This window comes from Choloepus didactylus, chromosome 14, assembly GCF_015220235.1.
Source record: "Choloepus didactylus isolate mChoDid1 chromosome 14, mChoDid1.pri, whole genome shotgun sequence".
Taxonomy (NCBI): domain Eukaryota; kingdom Metazoa; phylum Chordata; class Mammalia; order Pilosa; family Megalonychidae; genus Choloepus; species Choloepus didactylus.
In genome coordinates, this window is record NC_051320.1 from 80,450,914 (window position 1) to 80,472,205 (window position 21,292).

At 39.3% G+C, this 21,292-nt stretch overlaps 2 protein-coding genes and 1 long non-coding RNA gene across 9 annotated transcripts in view; 2 read left to right on the forward strand and 1 right to left on the reverse strand.

Moving 5' to 3' along the window:
- LOC119509441 overlaps window positions 1-842 on the forward strand; it is a 35,434-nt gene extending 34,592 nt beyond the window's left edge. The window contains exons 3-4 of the long non-coding RNA XR_005211702.1: window positions 238-274; window positions 658-842. This is a non-coding gene — a long non-coding RNA (uncharacterized LOC119509441). The remainder of the gene's footprint in view (window positions 1-237; window positions 275-657) is intronic.
- Window positions 1-14,467, reverse strand: part of TATDN1 (TatD DNase domain containing 1) — a 49,867-nt gene extending 35,400 nt beyond the window's left edge. For 2 of the 5 annotated variants that reach the window (XM_037803461.1, XM_037803460.1), the window contains exons 1-3: window positions 7,458-7,652; window positions 7,094-7,159; window positions 5,151-5,200 (exon numbers count right to left, since the gene is read on the reverse strand). Coding sequence is in view for 3 of the 5 variants with exons in the window: in XM_037803456.1 (XP_037659384.1) it covers window positions 5,151-5,200; window positions 7,094-7,159; window positions 14,418-14,439 (138 nt within the window). In the remaining 2 variants the exon portion in view is untranslated. Of the gene's footprint in view, window positions 1-5,150; window positions 5,201-6,229; window positions 6,290-7,093; window positions 7,160-7,457; window positions 7,653-14,417 lie in introns of those variants that run through there. The other 3 variants (XM_037803457.1, XM_037803458.1, XM_037803456.1) reach the window with 3 other exon arrangements.
- Window positions 14,138-20,786, forward strand: NDUFB9 (NADH:ubiquinone oxidoreductase subunit B9). 3 transcript variants are annotated; one of them, XM_037803463.1, is made up of 4 exons: window positions 14,138-14,661; window positions 16,821-17,013; window positions 17,635-17,748; window positions 19,453-19,596. In XM_037803463.1, the coding sequence occupies exons 1-4, from the start codon at window positions 14,366-14,368 to the stop codon at window positions 19,459-19,461; spliced, it is 612 nt and encodes a 203-aa protein (XP_037659391.1). In that variant the 5' UTR covers window positions 14,138-14,365; the 3' UTR covers window positions 19,462-19,596. The 3 variants fall into 3 exon arrangements, with proteins under 3 accessions (XP_037659391.1, XP_037659390.1, XP_037659392.1); XM_037803462.1 differs by lacking the exon at window positions 19,453-19,596 and adding an exon at window positions 20,562-20,786 and having other exon boundaries at window positions 14,149-14,661; XM_037803464.1 differs by lacking the exon at window positions 19,453-19,596 and adding an exon at window positions 20,562-20,786 and having other exon boundaries at window positions 14,408-14,546.
- The last annotated feature ends 506 nt before the right edge of the window (window positions 20,787-21,292 follow it).

Consider the following 21,292-nt stretch of genomic DNA (forward strand, 5'->3'; position numbering starts at 1 on the left):
AATAATAGATCAGTATATGGCGGAAAAGTACCTATTGCAAGCTATGGGTGTTAACAGTAATATCTTAATATCCTTTCATCAACTGTAACAAGTGTACCACACCAACACCAGGGGTCACTAATAGGGGGAGTAAGGGTTATGGGGTGTTTGGGGTTCTTTTTTTTATGTCTATCTGTTATTTTTCTTTTGGGGGCACTGAAAATGATGTAAAATTGAATGTGATGACTGCACAACTAGGTGATGACACTGTGAGACACTGTGGATGGATTATATGGTATGTGAATATATGTTGATAAAATTTGCAGGGGTGGGGGGAGGAATGAAGTACTGAAAACAATTTTTTTTTCAGCCCAAAGATTACCTCTCCAACAAGACACAGTATGATTTATCACTGTCCTGTTAAAATAAATTTACATAGCTGTCTTTACTATTAGACTATGATTTCCTTGTGGTAGAGACCATATGTGAATAAAGCCTCCAGAGTTTAGAATCCTGTTAATCTAAATTTAGTGTCTCAATAGTTGTGATTAATTCAACAGTTCTCAAACCATGGTCCAGGGACCCCCAGGGGGTATGTGAGGTTAAAACTATTTTCATAATAATACAAAGCCGCTAATTGCCTTTTTTGTTCTTATTCCATCACCCATGTATATTAAGATTTTCCAGGGGCTACATGATGCGTGATATTACAACAGACTGACTACAGAAACATGAAAATTCAACAGTCTTCTATTAAGCCAGATATTGAAGAGATCTAAAAAAATATAAAACAATTCCACTTATCACACTAATTTTTTTGCTCTGGAAAATACATTTTTCCCCTCCTTCCCTTCTCCTCCTCCTCCTCTTTCCTTCTGAAAATACTTGTTTTTCATAAAAATGTTAACACCTAATGGTTTATTATTTTTAAGTGAATTAATAAATGTTTTAAAATTTACTCAGTTTTAGTTTCTAATACAGTACATATATCAATAGATAATAACCCATATAAGCAAAAGCTCTTTGGGGTCCTCAATAATTTTAAAGAATGTAAAGAGATACTAACACCAAAAAAGTTTGAGAATCACTGGGTAAATGTATACTGATAAATTCTTTGAAAGGAAATTTATAGCTCCTGGCAAATAAGGATGCTTCTCTGTAGACAGCCATTAGAGCCCACTAATGGTCTGAAAGCCATCTTTGCTCAACTGCTAAAATGAAAATGTCACTAATGAGTTATGTGTTGATGATGACTACTGAGGCAGTGCTGCCTAAGGTGCACATTCTGGTAAAGAGGTAATTTATTTGGATGGATTATATGGTGTGTGAATAAAACTTTTTTTTTTAAGAAGTAATTTAAGCACACTGAGGTATATCATTTTTCAAAGCATACTACAAGAGTTTCATTCTAGGTACACACCTGTGATGGTTAAGTTCATGTGTCAACTTGGCCAGCTTATGGTGTCCAGTTGTTTGGTCAAACAAGCACTGGCCTGATTGTTACTGAGAGGATATTTCATGGACTTAAATCATCAGTAACTTGATTGTATCTATGGCTGATTACATCTACAATCGAGATTGCCTTCAGCAATGAGAGAAGTCTCATATAATCAGTTGAAGGCTTTAAAAGAAGTAATGATTTCAGCAGTCAGAAGAGAGAATTCCCAGCTCTACTTCAGCTGGCCAGTCTCTCCTGGGGAATTCATTAGGGACCTTCAGTGGAGTTCCCAGCTTGTGGCCTGCCTTATGGAATTTGAACTTGCCCATCCCCACAGTTGTGTGAGATAATTCTTAAAAAAATCTCATAATATTTATATTATATATATATCTATCTCCATATCCTTTTGGTTCTGTTTCCCTAGAGAATCCTAATATAACACCTAAAGAAAAAACATACAAAACACAGGGGAAAGTGCAAATGATAATACGTTTCCATATATGAACTTAACCCTCTAATATTAGTAACCAAGTATTCAGGGACTCTGTAGCCATAATTAAAACCTCAACTGCCTAAAAAGCATAGGATATAAAATATTAACAAGAATTGGAAAAACTTTCTTGCTTAATAACACTATAACTCAATAATACCAGACCAGCTGCTTGCATCCAGTACTGCAATCATGTGAAACAGTTTTTAATCAAGTCTACTTTTCATTTTATCTATAACTTTAACAAATAGATGAAAAAAAGGGCAACACTAGAGGACTTATTTACCTCCAGTTTAGAATGATGATATATATAATGAAAGTTGTTTGCTTTATGCCAGGTATGATACAAACTGCTTTGCATTCAATATCTTAGAGTCACATCTCTGTAAGTTGGGTACTGTTATCATTCTCATTTTACAGATGAGCAAACTGAAGTCTAGAGAGATGAAATGTCATGTTATAAAGATGTGAAGAATGGAGCTAGGACTGGAACCCAGGTTTATGATGCCATAACTGTCCTTTTAACCATTACAGTTTAACTGGAAGTACTACTGTTGAGTTAAATTTCAATTTGGAATCATGTCCAAGTAAATTTCACTTCAGTTCTCTCATTCTCATGTCAGTGGTTTCAATGTAATATATGTCTGCAATTAGAAATCTTAACATTAAATTATTGATGGCTGACACAGGAGCTCAGGATTTCAGTTTACAGAAAAGCTTTTTGTAGTTATTTACCAAGCAAGGAAGGAATTTAATGTTGTAACTTTTATCCTCTCTTATTACTGTAGACAACTAGCACATAGAGTTGGAGACTGAATGACTCATTTAATCTGCACCACTACTTTTTTTAATGTAATTTTATTGAGATATAATCGCAAGACCTACATTCAAAGTGTACAATCAGTTGTTCACAGTATCGTCATATAGTTGTACTTTCATCACCACAAACTTTGAACATTTTCATTACTCCACAAAACAAAATGAAAATTAAAATAAAAAATATCTAAAACATCCCATTCCCCTCCTCCCCCATTGTTCATTTACTTTTTTAACACAGTTTAATTGAGATATATTCACACACCTTACAGTCATCCACAGTGTACAGTTTTTCATAGCACCATCATACAGTTGTGTGTTCATCACTAGAATCAATTTTTGAACCTTTTCCTTACTCCAAGATAAAAATAAAAGCACAAAAAGAACACCTAAGTCTTTCCATTCCCTCCATCCCACCCTATTCTTCATCTAATTTTTGTCCCCATCTTTCCCCCCATCTGTCCATACACTGGATAAAGGGAGTGCAAGCCACAAGGTTTTCAAAGTCACAGTCACAATGTGCAAGCTACAGTTATACAATCGTTTTCAAAAATCCAGGTCACTGAGTAGCAGTTTGACAGCTTCAGGTATTTCCCTCTAGCCATTCCAACACACTAAAGATTAAAAGGTGATATCTATATAGCGCATAAGAATACCCTCCAGAGTGACCTCTCGACTCCATTTGTAATCTCTTAGCCACTGGCACCCTATTTTGCTTCATCTCTCTTCCCCCTTTTAGTCAAGAAGATCTTCTCAATCCCACAGTGCTGGCTCATCTTCAGGTTGATGGTTGCCAGGGGATTCACATCTCTGGGTGTCATGTCCCACATAGGGTGGAGGGTAGTGAGTTCACAGCAGCATTACTTTTAAAAACTGAGTTTATTCAGCTTAGAAGCAGTAGTAATCAGGGGTCCTGATATCATACTATGGAACTTAAGCTTATTTTTGTGTGTGTATATGTGGACTAGCTTGCTATCTTAAAAATAATAATTTAAAGAAATATCTGTTCAAAGAATTTGACACTGAGCTAGTATTCATTTGCTTAGGACTCTCTAAAAAGTAGTAGGAATTTCCCTGATAATCAATTACTATAAAAATGAAAGTCCCTCCTGGGGAAAAATGTGGAAATATTAAATTTACCTACCTAGGGAATTCCTTAATATTCTTGCAAGCATGGGGGACTACCAATTTTGTAGGCTGAGCCCTTGATTTTGTGGCTTGCCCTTAGGAAGCCTGTTACTGCAAAGGAGAGGCTAAGCCTACTTATAATTGTGCCTAAAAGTCACCCCCAGAGAACCTCTTTTGTTGCTCAGACGTGGCCTCTCTAAGCCAAATTGGCAGTAGACTTGCTACACTCCCTCCTACGTGGGACATGACTCCCAGGGGTGAAAATCTCCCTGGCAACGTGGGACATGACTCCCGGGGATGAGTCTGGACCCGACACCATGGGATTGAGAAAGCTTGACCAAAAAGGGGAAAAGAAATGAAAAAACTAAAGTTTCAGTGGCTGAGAGATTTCAAATGGAGTAGAGAGGTCATTCTGCATAATATAAATATCTCTTTTTAGTTTTAGTGTATTAGAATAGCTAGAAGGAAATACCTGAATCTGTTGAACTGCAATCCAGTAGCCTTGATTCTTGAAGACAAGTACATAACTATATAGCTTATCGCTTATACAGTATGACGTGATTGTGGAAACCTTGTGGTTCACACTCCATTTATCCAGCATATGGATAGATGAGTAGAAAATGGGAACAAAAAAGTAAATGAATATTGGGGGCGGGTGGGCTGTTTGGGGTGTTCTTTTTGACTTTTATTTTTATACCTATTTTTATTACTTTTTTTGGAGTAATGAAAATATTCAAAAATTGATGGTAGTGATGAACGCACAGCTGTATGATGATACTGTTAACAACTGTACACTCTGGATGATTGTATAGTATGTGAACATATCCCAATAAAACTGCAGGAAAAAGAAATGTCCTCAAAGTTACTGAAATAGCATATACATACTATAAAAAGCTACACTTGGTGATAGATAAATGCTTTTTTTTTTCCACTCCACATTCTTTGGTATGTCTTTTTGTTAACTGTTTAATTCTAACATAGCTAAATTATGTTACAAATTTTACTAATAGAAACCTCTTAAGACGCCTGGTAGTCCACAGATTTTAAAAGAAATTTCAAAGAGACTTTGCCATTTACCCCATAAAAGAACTACCCATGAGGTTTGTGTAACTTAAATTCCTATAAACAGAATATTTTGTTATTTCATTTCTATTAACTTGCTAATATTATGTGTAGGAACTAGGTCCCAAAAATGCCAAATGTAGCACTGGCTCTTTCCTTCTATTCTGCAGAATTTTAACTAAAATTTAGTTTTTAAAAACCCTCAAGTAATAACAACAACAAAAAAGCAGATGTTACCTTTTTAACACCAATCTGGACAGCTCTCTCTATTATATCCTGTAAGTCATCTGTAAAAGATGAACTTTGCATTAAGAAAACCTGGTAAATAAAAATTCACTTATCCAAAATTTAGTTATCCATTCTTGAAATAAAAACACATATAAATAATCACATATACTAAATCAAAGTCAATCAATACTATTTGATAAGTGCTTATATAATAATACAGCTAGCAGTAACCTTTAAAAAAAAAGACCCAATATAAGGCAAACTGGATGAGGAGTTATCCATTTGATTGTATATTTTATTCTGTTGAACAAAATCGGGGGAAGTAACAAAAATCAGGAGGTTCAAACTAAAGAATTAATTCTCTATAATTTAAGGCACTTGCCTTAAATTTGAAACTTACTGGTATTTTTTTTTTTATAAATTTTAAAAGATGTTTATTTTTACAAGGGTTTTTCTGCGTAAACCTGCAATGCCTCCCCATATCTGATGTAACATTTCTTTGTAAATTTCAGTTAATGCTGTATTTCTATAATTAGTATGTCCAATGAGGAAATATAAGTTCTATTTTACTTGATAGTTGTTTTTTGCTTTTTGCCAAATTCATTTGCCTAACTTTTCTGGGGAGAGCAACAGTAATTAGTAAGCCCCAAGGGACTCAAAATAAATGGACAGCAAAATTCAGCAATTATATGATAAAAATCCACTTATTGATTTAAGTATCACAGTCTATGTGATTGCCATTCAATTACTATTACTTCTAAAGTAGCTATAAAATTTCTTCTAGACAAAAAATTATCAACTTTAACCTATAGAAAGTAAGGTAACCAGTTTTGCTAGATACTATAAACTGCATTAATACTAATATTGAACACAATAAAACTTAGTTCATAAACACACATGCAAGCATACATACATGTACAAAGTCACAAAACATGAAATCTATTAAGTGCTGCAAAAGCAAGCAAAACAGCAAGTAATTTATTTAATAGTCAAACTACCATATAAGTTACATATAAAACTATCATCTAAAATTCTAAAAAATAGAAAGATTACTTTTTGAAGTAAGGCTTATGAAAGCTAACATTTACCTTTCTTCTTGCAAGTGGCATCTAACATTCCCTGTATTTAGAGAAGCTTTTGTTTAGCACCTAGAAGCATAGTAAGATTAAATTCTGATTTAGCCTGCTGAAATGTGCAGTTCTACATCATCTATAACCACAAATCATATTTTCTGTTTGCATTTACATAATAACAATAGTCAATTTTCTAAGGCAATATTCACAGACTAGTTTATTGCAGAAATTCTGCTTTCAAGAGCTAATTGTTGCCATCATTTCCTGCTTATTTTCATCTCAGCTGACAAAACAGGCCTTTAAAATGAACTGGATATAAGTATAGGCCATTTTGTTTTTAGGTAAGTTTCCCACCAACCTCTGAGGTACTATTATCTATTCCCACCTATATATCAGATATCTAGGAAGAGGTTTGGATGGAAAAGCAAAATAGGGAAGGCAGACAGTAGAATACTGCCTCCTGAATCATATTCCTACTTTGTCATCCTGCTGAAAATGTTTTTCAGAAAAATAAGATACTGTATACTAATGTTCAACTATAAGTGATTTTTAGATTATGTGCCATTCCATTGCTTAGAATGACTAAACACCAACTGTTGTTTGCCTTTGTACATATTATTAAATTCTATATTCAAAATTATAAATTCTTTATGTAATAAGGGCTTGATTAACACTTTGTTAATAGGTGCTTTATAAATGTTCATGATCATAGTTTACCAACAGCTTATATGTGTTTCACTTTGTTTATTGCATTTTGTCCAGATGCATAATGAATCCTTTAATATTTCAGTTGTAAGAGTAGATCTTTTCAAGATCTTTTTAAGATAGAAAATTTGTTTTCACAGAGAAACTGTTTACCTTAATCAAAGAAACATTTACCTTGATGCTTTTGAACCCCTCTATAAATTCCTCTGAACACAGGATCTGTCAAGTTGATACCAATATCTACAGAAAGCAAAAATAAATAATTAATCATGAAGAATCTCTATTGGAAACTTCTACATTAAATAAAATCTGTTAATAAACTTTTCCTTGATTCACTCATTCACTCAAACAATATGTAAGTGCCTACCACTTGTTAGTAACAATGCTAGACACCTAGGATACAAAGGCGAGTAAGATATCATCCCTGCTCTCAACAAACTCAATGGCAGAATTGGTAAGGCAGACCCAAGAACAGAGAGTAATGAAATAATGAAAAGCGAGCACCAGTAGTGTGGGACACAGAAGGGGAATACCCTACCTTGTCTGGTGACTGATGTGGAAGAGGCTTCCAGGAAGAAGTGACCCCTGAACTGAATCTTAACAGATGAGTTAGAGTTACTCAGTGGGAAGAAGGGAGACTGTTGTCAGAGGAGGCTGCAGGAACAAAGCCTGGGGAATGAAACAGCCTAGTGCTAGGGGAGAGCTATGTGCTGCTGGAGAGAAGTGTAGGAAAGGGAGGGGCCAGAAAAGGTCAGACTCAGCTATATTACAGATATTTATCTTTAAAATAGCAGAGCCAACAAGAAGCAATATAGTTTTTAAGCAGGGGAGTAAGATTTGCATTCTGGACATCTCATTCTGGCATCTTTGTGGAAGGTGGGATTTGAAGGGGCAACTGGAGACAAGATATCTCATTTGGAAACTGGCAAGAACCCAGATGTACAATGGAGAGAGCCTGAATTAGGGTAATGGAAGAGGAGATGCAGAGGGGAAAAAATTATTTCATGTACTCACTTATGAAGACAAACTCTGTGCCAAATATGATGTAAGGAGTTAAGGGACACATAAATGAATAATATCCAATACCTGGTCCCTGCCCTCCAAGAGTTTAGAGTCCATATGGGAACTACAAATGGTCACTCATATTACAATAAGCTAGACTGTAAGCACCACGAGACAAGATATCATGTCTGCCTTCTTCACTGCTGTATCCCTAGAACCTAGCATAATGGTTATCATGTAGTAGGAGCTCTATACAAATTTAGTCTGCAAATAATTATTAAATGCAGAGGTGCATAGAGAGGCAATAACAGTTTTGGCAGGGGTGATGAGGAAAGTTTGACAGAAGAACTGGATATTGAAGAAAGCACAAAGGTTTACAAGCTGAAGAAGAAGGCAAAGGACACTCCATATACAAATATAAGCACATACTGTACCTAGAGGTTTGCAAGAGATTTGTCATGCCTATAGAGTAGTACTCAACTGAGAGTGATTTTGCAGCAACCTTCCCCCAGATATTTGGCTATGGAGGCATTTTAGGTTGTCATAAATCGGGGGGGGGGAGTGTGAGTATGTGAGTGTGTGTATGGGGTGGGGGGGTGGGGAGTGGGATCTCTACTGGCATCTAGTGGATAGAGGCCATGGATGCTGCCAAATAGCCTACAATGTGTTTTTGTAGCCCCCCAAATCAAGTGCTGCTCTCAATAAATCCTGTGTAGGATATAAGGGACAAGAGGAATAACAAGACCCAAAGCCAGACTGTGATGGTCATTGGCAATAAAAATGCCTCCCTTATTTAAAACACACACACACATGTTAGTTAGTCTTTAGCATGAGAAGGAAAATCCCCAAATTCCTGGGGGGGGAGGGGGGTGCCTATAGATAGACCTCTATACCTCTGCTTTATTTCTGTTAAGTTTCAGCTTCTTCTGGGTATACACACACTCTGATTTCTGCTACCCTGGGCCCCAGGGATGTGCTCCTCCTAAATTAAGATAGATGTTGAAAGATGAATGAAGTTTGGACAATCCAAGAGATGGTGGAGAGATTCCAGGCATTTGAAAAAGCAAGAGAAAGGCACAATGCAGAAAACTGCAAAGGATATTGGTGTAACAGCGTGTATGTCAACAGAAATGGATGAGGGGATGAATTCACAATCAGTACCCTTTAAAAGGGCTATTATCATACAAACATCATTTAATCCTATAAATACAATATAGATGTTCAGTGGAATGGCCCAGATCAGAAGAAATCTTCTCAAGCAAGGAAATTAAATTACATACGCAAGGAGGTGGATTGAGAAAGGGAGCTCAGAGAACAGGGGAGAGGCCTTTCAGTCTCAAATAATCCTTCATGGGGGTTCAGACTACTGTCACCCACGAGCATGGATCATTAGAGGCATAGTAATCACCTGAATCTCTTCTAGCCCATTTCCCCTTTGTTCATCAGAGATTAGAATTTTCCCAAAGCAATCTTTTACTAGAAAATAAAGTGAAAGACACATGAAACTTACAAGGCAAGCATATTTACCAAGTAAACATTTCTGATCCAAATTTTAAAAGCTAACTGAAGATTAGCTTGGGGGCTCAGTTTATGATGCTATTTCTTTTCCTTGCTTCAACCCTTATCAGAATGGACACACCTTGAGGCAGGTGCTGGCTGAAGCCAATTACAGGTGATATCACTTCCTCTTAGAACTGTCTTCTTGACGTAAGCCAGTCCTTCCTTCTCTATGCCGGTGTACTTAATGTTTCACATTTGGCTTCTGATACCCCAGGCTTTGGGATATCCTGCACTAGCCCTGTCACCAATTTCTTCCCTTTTCTGCAAGAATCCCTTCTAACTTACAGACCTTGGTTGGCCCTTTTTCTTCTGGCATTATGGTTTGCCTGAAGCATATTCCTCACTCTGATATCCAGGCTGCTTCTATTCTCTGATAAATAGGCTACGTCACCTAAGCCATGAAGTTTCATAGCAAAATATCTTCTTTTCCTGGAGTCTATGTTATTCAGGTCCAAGTCCTCTAAGTTCTCCTCTCTCCTCTACTGGAAGGTCTCTGGGATATAAACCATTCCAATTCTTACCCACTCACTCACTAGCAAATATCTACAGGGTGATGAAGCTAATTAAGACAATATTGAGGGTCAAAGAAAAATTCAAATTGATCAAATAAAAGTATTCAAGAAATACAGTAAAATGGAGAAGTACAGTTAGGGACAACAGAGAGAATGATGGGCTTTATTGTCAGAATTCTTTGCTCTCCTACTTATTAGCTGAATGATTCTAAGTAAATCACTAGGCCTTTCAGAGCCTGCCCCTCCCAGGTAGGATTTTCTCCTCCCAGGGATTTGCCATTTCACCAAATAAAAGCCCTATAAAATATAACAGCAAGTATTATTATTGAGGACAGTACAAATGCTGTATGTAACATGCCAACAATAAATGGAATTTTAGTGGACATTAGCCATATTGTCATACCATCTTAAGTGATTAATTCTCCCCATCCAAGACCACATTATTGAATAATCAAATGTGAGTCAACCTATTTTATACATAAGACTCATTATGCAACTACAAAAATAAAGCCAGCTAAGATCCTGTTTATTTAACTTGTTCAAAATGTTCTGATCTGGATAAGGGATCATATCTTTTAAATTAAAACAGTTCCTATTGGAAGTACCTCTACTGGCAATAAACTCACAAAGTATACAAATACAGTATGAAAACCAATTTCTATGCAGTACCAGCTTGGAAATGACAAAAGTGGGAGACGGGGGTGGGAGAGAATGAGAAAAAAGAAGAAGAGAAAAAAAGGCAAAGCAGAACATTATTACTTCTGATTAAGGGAGAAATTGAGGGATTCAAACATTAAGTGGCATATCACCCTATACAGATCAGTAATTTTTTTCCCTATTAATTTTGTTTTTCTTTAAATAGCTGGCTTTAAAAGCCTTATTTGCTTCACTGTGTTTTATTATTTTGAGTAAAAATTTTATTTGCATTACAAATAGCATATAAAAATAGTTGAATCAGGAAACAGAGATCAGCTGTTTGGAGTAGTTATCCCTGTTTTTATTTTTTCAGATGAGTTTAGTTTAATGGTATAACTAAAGATTTTGTTTGTGTAATGCATGATTAAGACAGTAAAATATTTTTGCTAGTCTTCCAAAAAACTTTTCTGATGAGTTTGTGAGTTTTGATGAGTTTTGTAAGGTTTTTGTTTTACAAACTTATGAATCAGCATATTTTTAAGATTGTGCCACACAACAAATGTACAACTGTTGAAAAATAATGTATATAAAATGCATATTTTAAATTGTGTACCTGTTAAAAAAACAACTTCAAGTATTAATGAGCTTCACTTTTCAATACAAAATAAGAGAGTGGAAAACTGTTTGCACTGCTTGCAACCAAAAGAAAGACATTTCCAAACTGAAGCTTTACTGCTTGGGCTCAGCGACCATGTCCTAGTACTGTCACCTGTGATCTATGGATACAAATAGGGCATTTAAAATTGTTTTAGATCCTCTTAGCCTTTAGCTATAACTTTAAGCTTACAGAAATATCCAGGATTGAGGAACAAGCTAAATGACACCATCATGTAGCAAACAGACAAATCCAGACAACAGGATGTTCTTTGGGACTAGCCCAGTTTCTTCAGCAAGTCAGTGACATGAAAAAAAGAATGCGCTACATCAAGGTGTGAGAACTAGATTAAGTTTAGCTTTCACACAGGGTGGGGGCAGCTCAGGGGAATGGCAGAGGGTCAAGAAGCCAAGCTATAATCGATCACCTGTCCCCTGTTTATCTGCCCACTGTCCTTTCAAGGTGGAGACTGGGGGTGGGGGTGGGTGGGTAGATGTTCCTAAAATAGCTTCATAAGTTGTTACCAAACTAGCTCAGCCCAGCTCTGCAGTTAAAGAACAAAGGAAAGGGGGCTGGAGACTTGTTTCAAATGTTCCAAGTTTCCAGGCCACTTTTTTTTTTAAATGTTTCCTTGGGCCCGCTGCATGTTTCAAATTTGCCAGGGCTAGTTAGGCTTGTCGAAAAAAGCGTAACCTCTGAAGTATCCAGCCACTGGAGAAACGGGAGGGACTTGCCATTAGACCTAGGGAATAAATACTGCTGGGTCTATTGCTCTGTGCGCCAATCCCTCACATTTGGGGTAGGCGCCCGTTCTTGCAAGATCGGGAATAAATTCTTTTCTTCTCCACAATCGGGTGGGCGTTTATTCCTTTTTAGGAATAGGGCTTGTTTCTTAGGGGGATGACAAATACGACTGCGTGCCAAATCCAACCCATTGCCTGTTTTTGTCTGACCCTGAGCTAAGAATGGTTTTTACATTTTGAAATGGTTGGAAAAAAATCAAGTCACAGAAATTCATCTCAGGTATAACCTAGAACACAGTATTGTAGAAGTGTCCCCCTTAGGAGGGTGCAGTCAATGTTTTCTATTCTTGTAATACACAACAGTTCTGCTCCCCACCCCCCTTTCCCACATTAGAAGCACTAGGCCACTAGGATGCTTTGTCTGGAGCAACTTTAACAGAAAGACATATGGTATGCAATTAAGAGAAGAGGGAAAAGTAAAAGGATTGAAAATAACCCAGGAATAAGGGGATAGCCAGCTGTTCTAAATCAAAATCTAAGGCTGCTTTTTTATAAATTTGGTTTTACATGTTCCCTGTCAAGCTTGTGCATGGACCAACCTTCCTTAGGTCTAATATGGTGTTTTTCCAAATATTGTTCATGACTCATCAGAAGACATGTTCATGACTCATCAGAAGACAAAGAAATCAACATACAGAGTCAGAACCAGAATTTTATAAATGACATAGATTAAGATTTTTTCAGAGTAAGTCGCATAGAAAAGGTAGAATGTATAGTATGATCCCATTTTTAATATAAAAAAGAAAAAGTACCTGATATTTGTGCATGTTTTTATATGCCTGTTTTATTCCATTTTCCTGTTATATTATGAATTGGAGTGGGAAGGCTGAGATCACAACCTTTGAGGATCCCTGTTGGCTCCCACATAGCATTTTAACTCTTTTAGAGCACCTGACATGTTCTTCCTTGCATTTGACTGTACATAGGTCTTACCTCTCTAGTCTGAAAATTAACTGCACTAAGACCACCATACCATAGTACTTAGTACAATGTCTTTGGGAAAAAATAACACTGCTTAAAATAACTCCAATCAAAGTCTATAATCCTAACCCCTCTCCTGAGTGCCAAAGCATTTGCCTGGTAATCGTCTCCACCTGGAAGTCCCGTAAGACTCTCAACCTTAACCTAATCTAAAATGGACTTCATATCTCTCACTCACTGCCAAACCAGCCATGTTTCCATTTTGTATTTAGATTTATCATACCATGCTCCCAAACCTGAGTCATCTTTGACTACTCACTCTCCCTTATCTCCCATAAACCCTCAGCAGCTAAATTCTGCCTGTAACCATTTCTTTCATTTCTCTCTCCCTTTCCCACTGCCCTAGTTCAAGCTCTGAAATGCTTGTCTCTTCCCATCCCCCATTAAGCCTACCCAATAGCTTCCAGAATTACCTTACTAAAGCAGAGATGGGACTATTGTCATGTCCGACCTTCAAGTGACTGAAACTCCACAAAGAGAAGGGCTGTGCATCATATCCCCACAGATGTATCCCAAAACCCGTGGGGTTCCTGGCACATAATTAGCAATCAGTGACATAGTGATGAATGCCTGTCAAAGACGTGCAGTGGAGCTCCATTCCTTACGGAGTAAAACTAAACGCCTCATTGAGACTTCCTGTCCCAAGTTACTCTTCTAATTCTACCTCTCACAATGTCCCCCAGGTTTTCCCAAGTGCCTGGCAGTTAAGTATTTATTCCCCTTTGTTTCCCTATCACATTCACCCTTTTTTGTTTCACCGATGCTGAATGGATTACTGAACTTGCTAAGTATCAGTCTGTTTTTTCTCCCCATTATTTGTGTCCTCCAGTTTTTCCCCCAGATGATACCAAGAAAGCAGGGACGAGGTCTTAAAGCCCTGTGTTTCCAGGCCGGTGCCAGGCCCACCAGAGACGGTCAATAACTAAGATATGAACGAACAAATGGAGTGAGCGGGTCCCTCACAGACATCAAACCACGGCCACGGAGAGGGGAAGGGGCGGGGGGGGGGGGGGCGGGCAAAGGTGATAAAGGGAAAACAGAGACTGGTCGCTTTTTATGTTTTTGGTAGGTTCGCCTCCCTTTTAACTGAATATCACACATGTGGACAAGAGCACAAACCATAACTGCACAGCCCGTGAGTTTTCGCGAATAAGCACACTCGTGAAACCAGCACCTAGATCAAGAACCAGACCAACATCAGCACCCAGAGGCCTCGGCCGCACCCTCTTTCATTGAGTGGTCCTTTCAACCCTCAAAATGCATGGGAGCTCACTGGCCCTTCTGGCCGCGGTGAGCCATGTCCGCAGCTGGTCAGAAAGACACAGGGGCCGAGAAAAGCAACGTCTTACCGATGAACTTGAAGCGATTCATGACCGTCGACTCGACTCCTCCCCGGATGAAGCGGAAGTGGCCGTCTTTCGCCCCGCCCTTCCGGTCGCCGGCCGCCGGTTTCCCGGGAGTTCCCGCGGCCGCTGAAGGTGAGCGGGTCATTATGGCGTTCTCGGCGCCGGCGGCCTACCTGACTCACCAACAGAAGGTGTTGCGGCTTTATAAGCGGGCGCTGCGCCACCTCGAGTCCTGGTGCATCCACAGGTGGGAGAGGGGAACTCAGGGCGCCGAGAGGCGGCTCCGGGGACCCGTGGAGACTGAGTGGTCCTGGGGGACTGGGCAGCCCAAGGATTTTGGGGATGGAATGGGAAGGGGCTCCTGGCCTCGAGAGCCCACCCATAGCCCCGGGTTGGAATCGAGGCATCGTCGCCCGTAACGGCGAGACCTTGGACGACTTGTTCTCCCAGTAATTCTTTTCTTCCATCTCTTTCTTCTTTTGAGACTAGTCTTAGAAATTTTCGATCCAAGTACTGTGCCAGGTGGCGTGACAACTCAAGATGTGAAAATGCCAGGCCTCCACTCCCTTGTCAGAATCCTAAAACTTAGTTCCAGGAGAAGGGCTTCAGGGAAAAATATCTAAAAGATGGGAAACTGAGGAGGCCTGGAAGAAGTACAGGGGGTATCCTTCCTCGAAGTCCAAACTGCATGTTTGTGATTAATGGAAATAATTTTTGTATTTCTCTTTGGCAGGAAGATGGCCAGGTACAGTGTTGTAGGATTTTTGGTTTCTTCCCTGAGTTGTCCCTCATTCCTTCTTTTGAGGGAATTTGCTATTCAGGTTCTAAGCTGGGTGCCAAATAAGTAAAGGTAATAAGTTCTCTTTTGAAGCTGCAGCAGCTCATGGGTTAGTGGAGAAGATGGACATGTACACAAATAGATAATATAGACAAATCAGTCTTCATTGAGTCTTATAAAGATGAAGGAAGTCGAACCATCAAGAATTCTGGCAATGCTGAACTGTTGGGCATATTAGAGTATTATATTAGAATTTATAGAATTATATTAGAATCATGAAAGAAATGATAAAAGTAGCTACCATGACAACAGTGACTGACTTCCTTTCTCGGTTCTCACCTGATTTTCTTCCTCCACTTGCCCTCACATTGCTGTTTGTTCTCTGTGGTTTTGGCCCTCTGTTGTTGCTGTACATACTTTGAGCAGCTTCATCCAGGTTGGAATTTGAGTTGCCGCTGTGCTCATTTGTCTGTCTCTAGATTGCTTTCCAGTTATTTGTTAGACCACCTACAGATCTCTGAAACTCAACTTGTCTAAGTTCTCTAAAACCAAACTCATATTCTTTTCACTACTCCCATTCTGATTCTCCTCCCAAATTCCCTGTCTCAGCTAATGGCATTACTAGCAAGTCAGTCACTAAAGCCTCAGAATTGTTCACAGGTACTTGCTATTTACATCTCTTCCAGTAACACACATACTTGTATGCCATGTATGGTTGGACACTGATTTTTTTTTTTTAAATTCTCTCTCCAAGGTAATAATATTAGTAGTTGACACTGAGTGCTTATGATGTTCAAGGCACTGTCTGAAGTGTGTTTGTGTGTTTTAACTCATCGAATCTTTCACAACAACCTTAAGATATAAATACTGTTATTAACATTGTTTTATAGTGGAGGAACCTATGGTCTAAAGACATTCAGTAACTTTACCCCAGATCTCACAGCCAGTAAGAGGCAGAGCCACTAAGATACAGGCCCAGGTTTCTGACTCAAGAACCCACTTTCATGATGTGGTATTCTAAATGTCTCTCCCATTGCCAGTCCATCACCGTCATGGCTGCGCACTTCACGCCTTCTTATCTAACTTGTCTTCTGCAGTTTCTTCCAGAATCTGACTATAACTTGCTTAAGGTCATGCAGCTAGTGTCAGAGTTAGGATTCCAACCCAGGTCTGTCTGATTTGAGTAATACTGTTCCCACCATGTAAGACCTGCCTCCTTATTCACCTTTATAGCTCCAGAATTTAGCACAGTTCTTAGCACTAAGTAGGAGGATTCAGTAAGCTATCATTTAATGAACATTGAATGGTCCTACAGAGGCTATAACTTTTCTCTTTTGCTAATTATCTTTTCCCTTTTAATCGTCGTTCCTTTGTTGGAGGAGAGAGGAGAAAGTGGTTCGGCTTAGGTTTATTACAGTGATTTTGGTCATGGGTGCATCAGTGATGTTTGGGGGCTGGAGAGGAAGCAGACATAATGCTGTGCCTCAGCTCCATTGGCAGGGTTGGGGGAGGTGCTGGGAAATTACACTACTCCAGCTGGTGTTGGTGGGAGCACGGCCTCTGTCAGACAATAATACTGCCCGATAAATAGGTAACATATCTCATCTCCAAAATCATTTTGGTTTCAGGGATAAATACCGGTATTTTGCTTGTTTGATGAGAGCCCGGTTTGAAGAACATAAGAATGAAAAGGATATGGTGAAGGCCACCCAACTGTTGAAGGAGGCGGAGGAGGAATTCTGGTACAATCAGCATCCACAGCCATATATCTTCCCAGATTCTCCCGGGGGTACCTCCTATGAGAGGTATGAGTGTTACAAGGTAGGTGAGGATTGCAAGGTGACTGCCTCCTGAGAGGCATCCTCTGTTTTTCCAGTCCCAAAATTCAGCCTAAGAAACCACTTGCCTTTTTGGGGGCAGCTAGGCAATTTCTTTCCTGATAGCTGTAGATACTTGTCTTACAGCTTTTTCTCTCCTATATGCCATTAAGACTTTTTTTCTAAATTCAGTTCCAAGGTCTTGAAATAAACTTTTTGCAGAGCAGAGTGCCAAGTTACTTGGTGAATAACTCACTTTTGGACTTTGAAGTTAACCAATTTGGATTGGTGCTTAGCATTTCTGAGAAATTCTGAGAAACACTTCCAAATAACATAAAACCACCCTGTTTATTTAGAGAATGGAGGTAGGGAAGGAATGATGCCAGATTTCTTTGATGTTGCTATTTTTCAACCATAGGCAGTTTTACTCTTAGGTAAGGCATTCTCCTATAACTTTGTTCCTTGCTTGTCCTCTTCTGTTAACTGCTTAGTGTCAGAAACAGTCTGATACTTGCAATGATTATAAAAATGCACCTTGATTTTTGTCTCCTATCTCCTAAGCAGGTCCTGTCCTTGTAAATGAGTTCTGTGAAATGTCACCATCCATGGTTTCTTCTCATGACAGGTTCCTGAGTGGTGCTTAGATGACTGGCATCCTTCGGAGAAGGCAATGTACCCTGATTACTTTGCCAAGAGAGAGCAGTGGAAGAAACTGCGGATGGAAAGCTGGGAGCGAGAGGTGAGGCTGGCTTGCATTTCCCCACATAGCTTGGCCTACGTGGTCAGTACAGAAAGAAGCTCAGGTTCTGTTGCCCACGTTCAGAGGGCCAGATTCCAGCCTCAACAATCATCCTGGCCTCTTGCTTCTCAGATATACTTTAGTTTCTAACTTTGTTAATTTCAGCATTCACAACTATCCTACACATAGGTTAAAATGTATTCCCTGGTCTCTTAGCCTTTTCTGTTCTCTAATTTTGCTTCTCCTACTCAGTCCTTTGCCTGACCTTCTTGCTATCCTCTATGCTCCCTTAACTTTCCTCTCTACCAGAATCTTAGGCATCTTTCAGTAGTCTTATGTTGGTTTAATCTACATTTTTAAATACACAATCTTGCAGTTGTGTGAAGAATATATTGGAGATGGCGAGAAGAGAAGTGGAGAGATCAGTTTGGGGCTATTGCAGTAGTTTAATCAAAAGATAATGGTGAACAGCACTAGGGTGAATGCAGTGGATACGAAAATGGACAGATTCAAGATATCTTTTGGAGGGATATGAAGATTGATTGGATGTGGGGAATGGGCAAGGGAGTGTGCAAAATCAAGAATGATTCCCAGTTTTAAGATTTAACATTTGGAGTTTGATGGTGTTCACTGAGATGGGGAAGACTCAGGAAAGATCAGTTGTCAAGGTAACTGTCAAGAGATCCATTTGGGAAGGGTTAAGCTTAAGAATCCTGTGAGACCGTGGGCAACACCAGATATAGGAACCTGGAACTCAGAGAAGAGGTTTGGTTAGAAATAGAAATTTGTGAGTTGTGGTTTTTAACGCTATGGAAATGTATGAGACCCTTAGAGGGAGGGTGTAGGGAAAGAAGAAGAGGTACAGGACCAGCCCTTGAGGAGCTCCCACTCATAGAGGTAAGGAAGAGAAGGCTGCAGAGGGTCCAGGGAGGTAGAGGGAAAATCAGAAGGGTGTGTTATAGAGCCCAAGAATGTGTTTCAAGAATCAGGGGCAAAAGGCATCTTTACTGAAAGTTAAGAGGTGGAGTAGGATGAGGATACAAAATGATATCCACAGACTTTGAAACAAGGAGAGCATTAGTGGCCTTGACTAGACCTTTTCCCTTGGTGTTTGACACACTGAGTCGAAGAGTGACTAGAAGGGAGAGGAGGAAACAGGAGGGGTGGTGACTCTTGAGATTTGCGGGGAGCAGAGAAATTGGGTAGTAAATGGAGGCCAAGGGACTGTTTTCTTTTAAGATGAGATGTACTAGTACATGTAAGCTGATTAGAAAATTTGGGAAGGGGGGAATTGATAACGTTGAAGAGAGACAGAATCGGTGAAGGAGGAAGGTTTGTGAAAAGGGAGGGTGGGATCCCGATAATACAGGGAGGTACTGGCCTTTGGAAGAAGGGGTTTTTCCTCTATTGTGATTGGACAAAAGTTGTATGTAAATCCATTTGGGTTAGAAGTTGTGCTGATGGGGAGATCACAGACTTCTGTGTGATGGCTTCTGTTGTCTTAGTCAAGTAAGAAGAGCCAAGAAGAAATGGGGGTGGCATGTTTGGGGAATGCAGAAAAGGTGTAATTGGTGGGGAGAGGATAAGCTTGCTGGAGAAAGTAGTAGGATTACCAAGTAGTGGTCAAGGCCTATTTGAAGTTGGGAATAATTACTATATTATGACACCAATCTGTTCTGAAATTCTTTTTTTTTTTTTTTCAAGCAATACTAAGCTGTATGGATGCAGGCCTGAAATTGGATGTTATGGTTTGGCCATTGTACAGGGAATGACAAAGGATTTGAGTTTATTCAGAAGGGAGTGATTGTCATGATGGGATCTAAGCTGGATAAAGAAGGGAAGAAAAGGTAGGAGGCTGATGATTAAGTTGGGGGGTGGGGGTGGGCATCAGTTGATTGGCAGTCTCTGAGTTTCAAGAATTATTTTCAAGGGAGCATGTAAAGCAAGAGCTGGAAGGAAAGGCGCAGTGGTTGGACAGTGGGGCATTTGAATTCAGGATTTTAAGAGCTGTGCCAGTTCTGGTGATAAGGTCCAAGATGTTGACTGTTGGCACTAGATGGAGTAGCTACACCAGAGGAGGGTAGTGTTCTATTAGAAATGTGTCGTCAGATATATGCTTTGAGGTATTTATTCCTGGAAAGGTTGGTACGTTCTGTAACTGATCACTCATGATAACCCAGCACATGTGTTTGGAGGCCCAGGTCAGCCCCAGTAGAGAATTGATTTTTCTGGAGAGAATTTCAGAAACGATTGTTCTAGGAAATGGGTCTCTTAGGTCTCTTCTTCTTTTCTAACAGCCTCATACTGATCTTGGCAATCTCTAGAACTGGGGGAAGCTGGGCAATACTAGGAGGAACTGAGACATGTTTTACAGGTGGTTTATGTGATTTCTTGTCCTGGTTGCTACTTGGGGGCTTTAAAATTATCATCCCTAGTCTGTATGAACTGAGGTTCTTTATTGGTGCTAGGAGAGCACTTGGCTGAGACACAAATATTCGGGGGCCATAACAAGGGGGAATTGGAATGATAATTGTCATGGTTTTGCTTAATGAATAAAAGGAGGGATAGGCAGGTTTCTTCTCAGCTTTGCTGTCATGAGATTGATTGGGAAAGTTTTTAAGGAGAAAAACTTTTCTGAGTAAAATGCAAGCATATAAAAAAAGCAGGTGTTGCATATAAAAAAAACACTTTTCAATAGTGAGGATCAGTAGAACGTAAGATGATGCACAGTAGAAACAAAACTGATACCTTTTGCTGCAGTGGCCAGATTTCACAAAGTCAGGCTCCTTTGTTTCTTCTCTGCCCGCTTCCAGGTTAAGCAGCTCCAGGAGGAAACCCCGCCTGGTGGTCCCAAGAGTGAAGCTTTGCCCCCTGCCCGGAAGGCAGGTGATTTGCCGCCGATGTGGTGGCACATTGTGACCAGGCCTCGGGAACAGCCCATGTAGAGAGAGAGGAAGATGCCTCACTCTTCACATTTGCAAGTGAAATAAGTCACAGCTTATACACACACTTGCCCTAATAAAAATAACTAAACATGGTCTGCTCTGCTCTGACTGGTTTCTTTAGTCCAAGGATTAACATGATGCCAAGTTCCTGTGCCACTGTTTTCTTATCCATTGTACTTGTAAAGAAAATCATCTGAAATGTAGTCAGTCATATAATGTTCTTTTCTTCCTCAGTAAATCATATCTAGAGCAAGTTAGCAATAAGGGAAACTGTGGCAGTGGAAGCAGACTGAGATTTTCTCTGAAAACTGAATTGAAGTTTAATATAGCTCTATGACTGGAGGGGATACAAAGATGAGAAGATAGTTAATACTGAGGTCTTAAAATACATTTTTTGTTTTCTGAAGATTCCATTAATGAAATTTTAGTTTTTACTAAAAAGACAATTTTCCCTCAGTAGCACACATGTAACAAATAAGCACAGAGCTTATGAAGCTCTTTTAGGAGTAGAGGTTTGCTGATTAGGTTCAAGGATCCAATCTGGGATGTAACAGTTTGGTGGCACATACATTGGGGGTGGTTTTCTGGCTTTGCTTTCT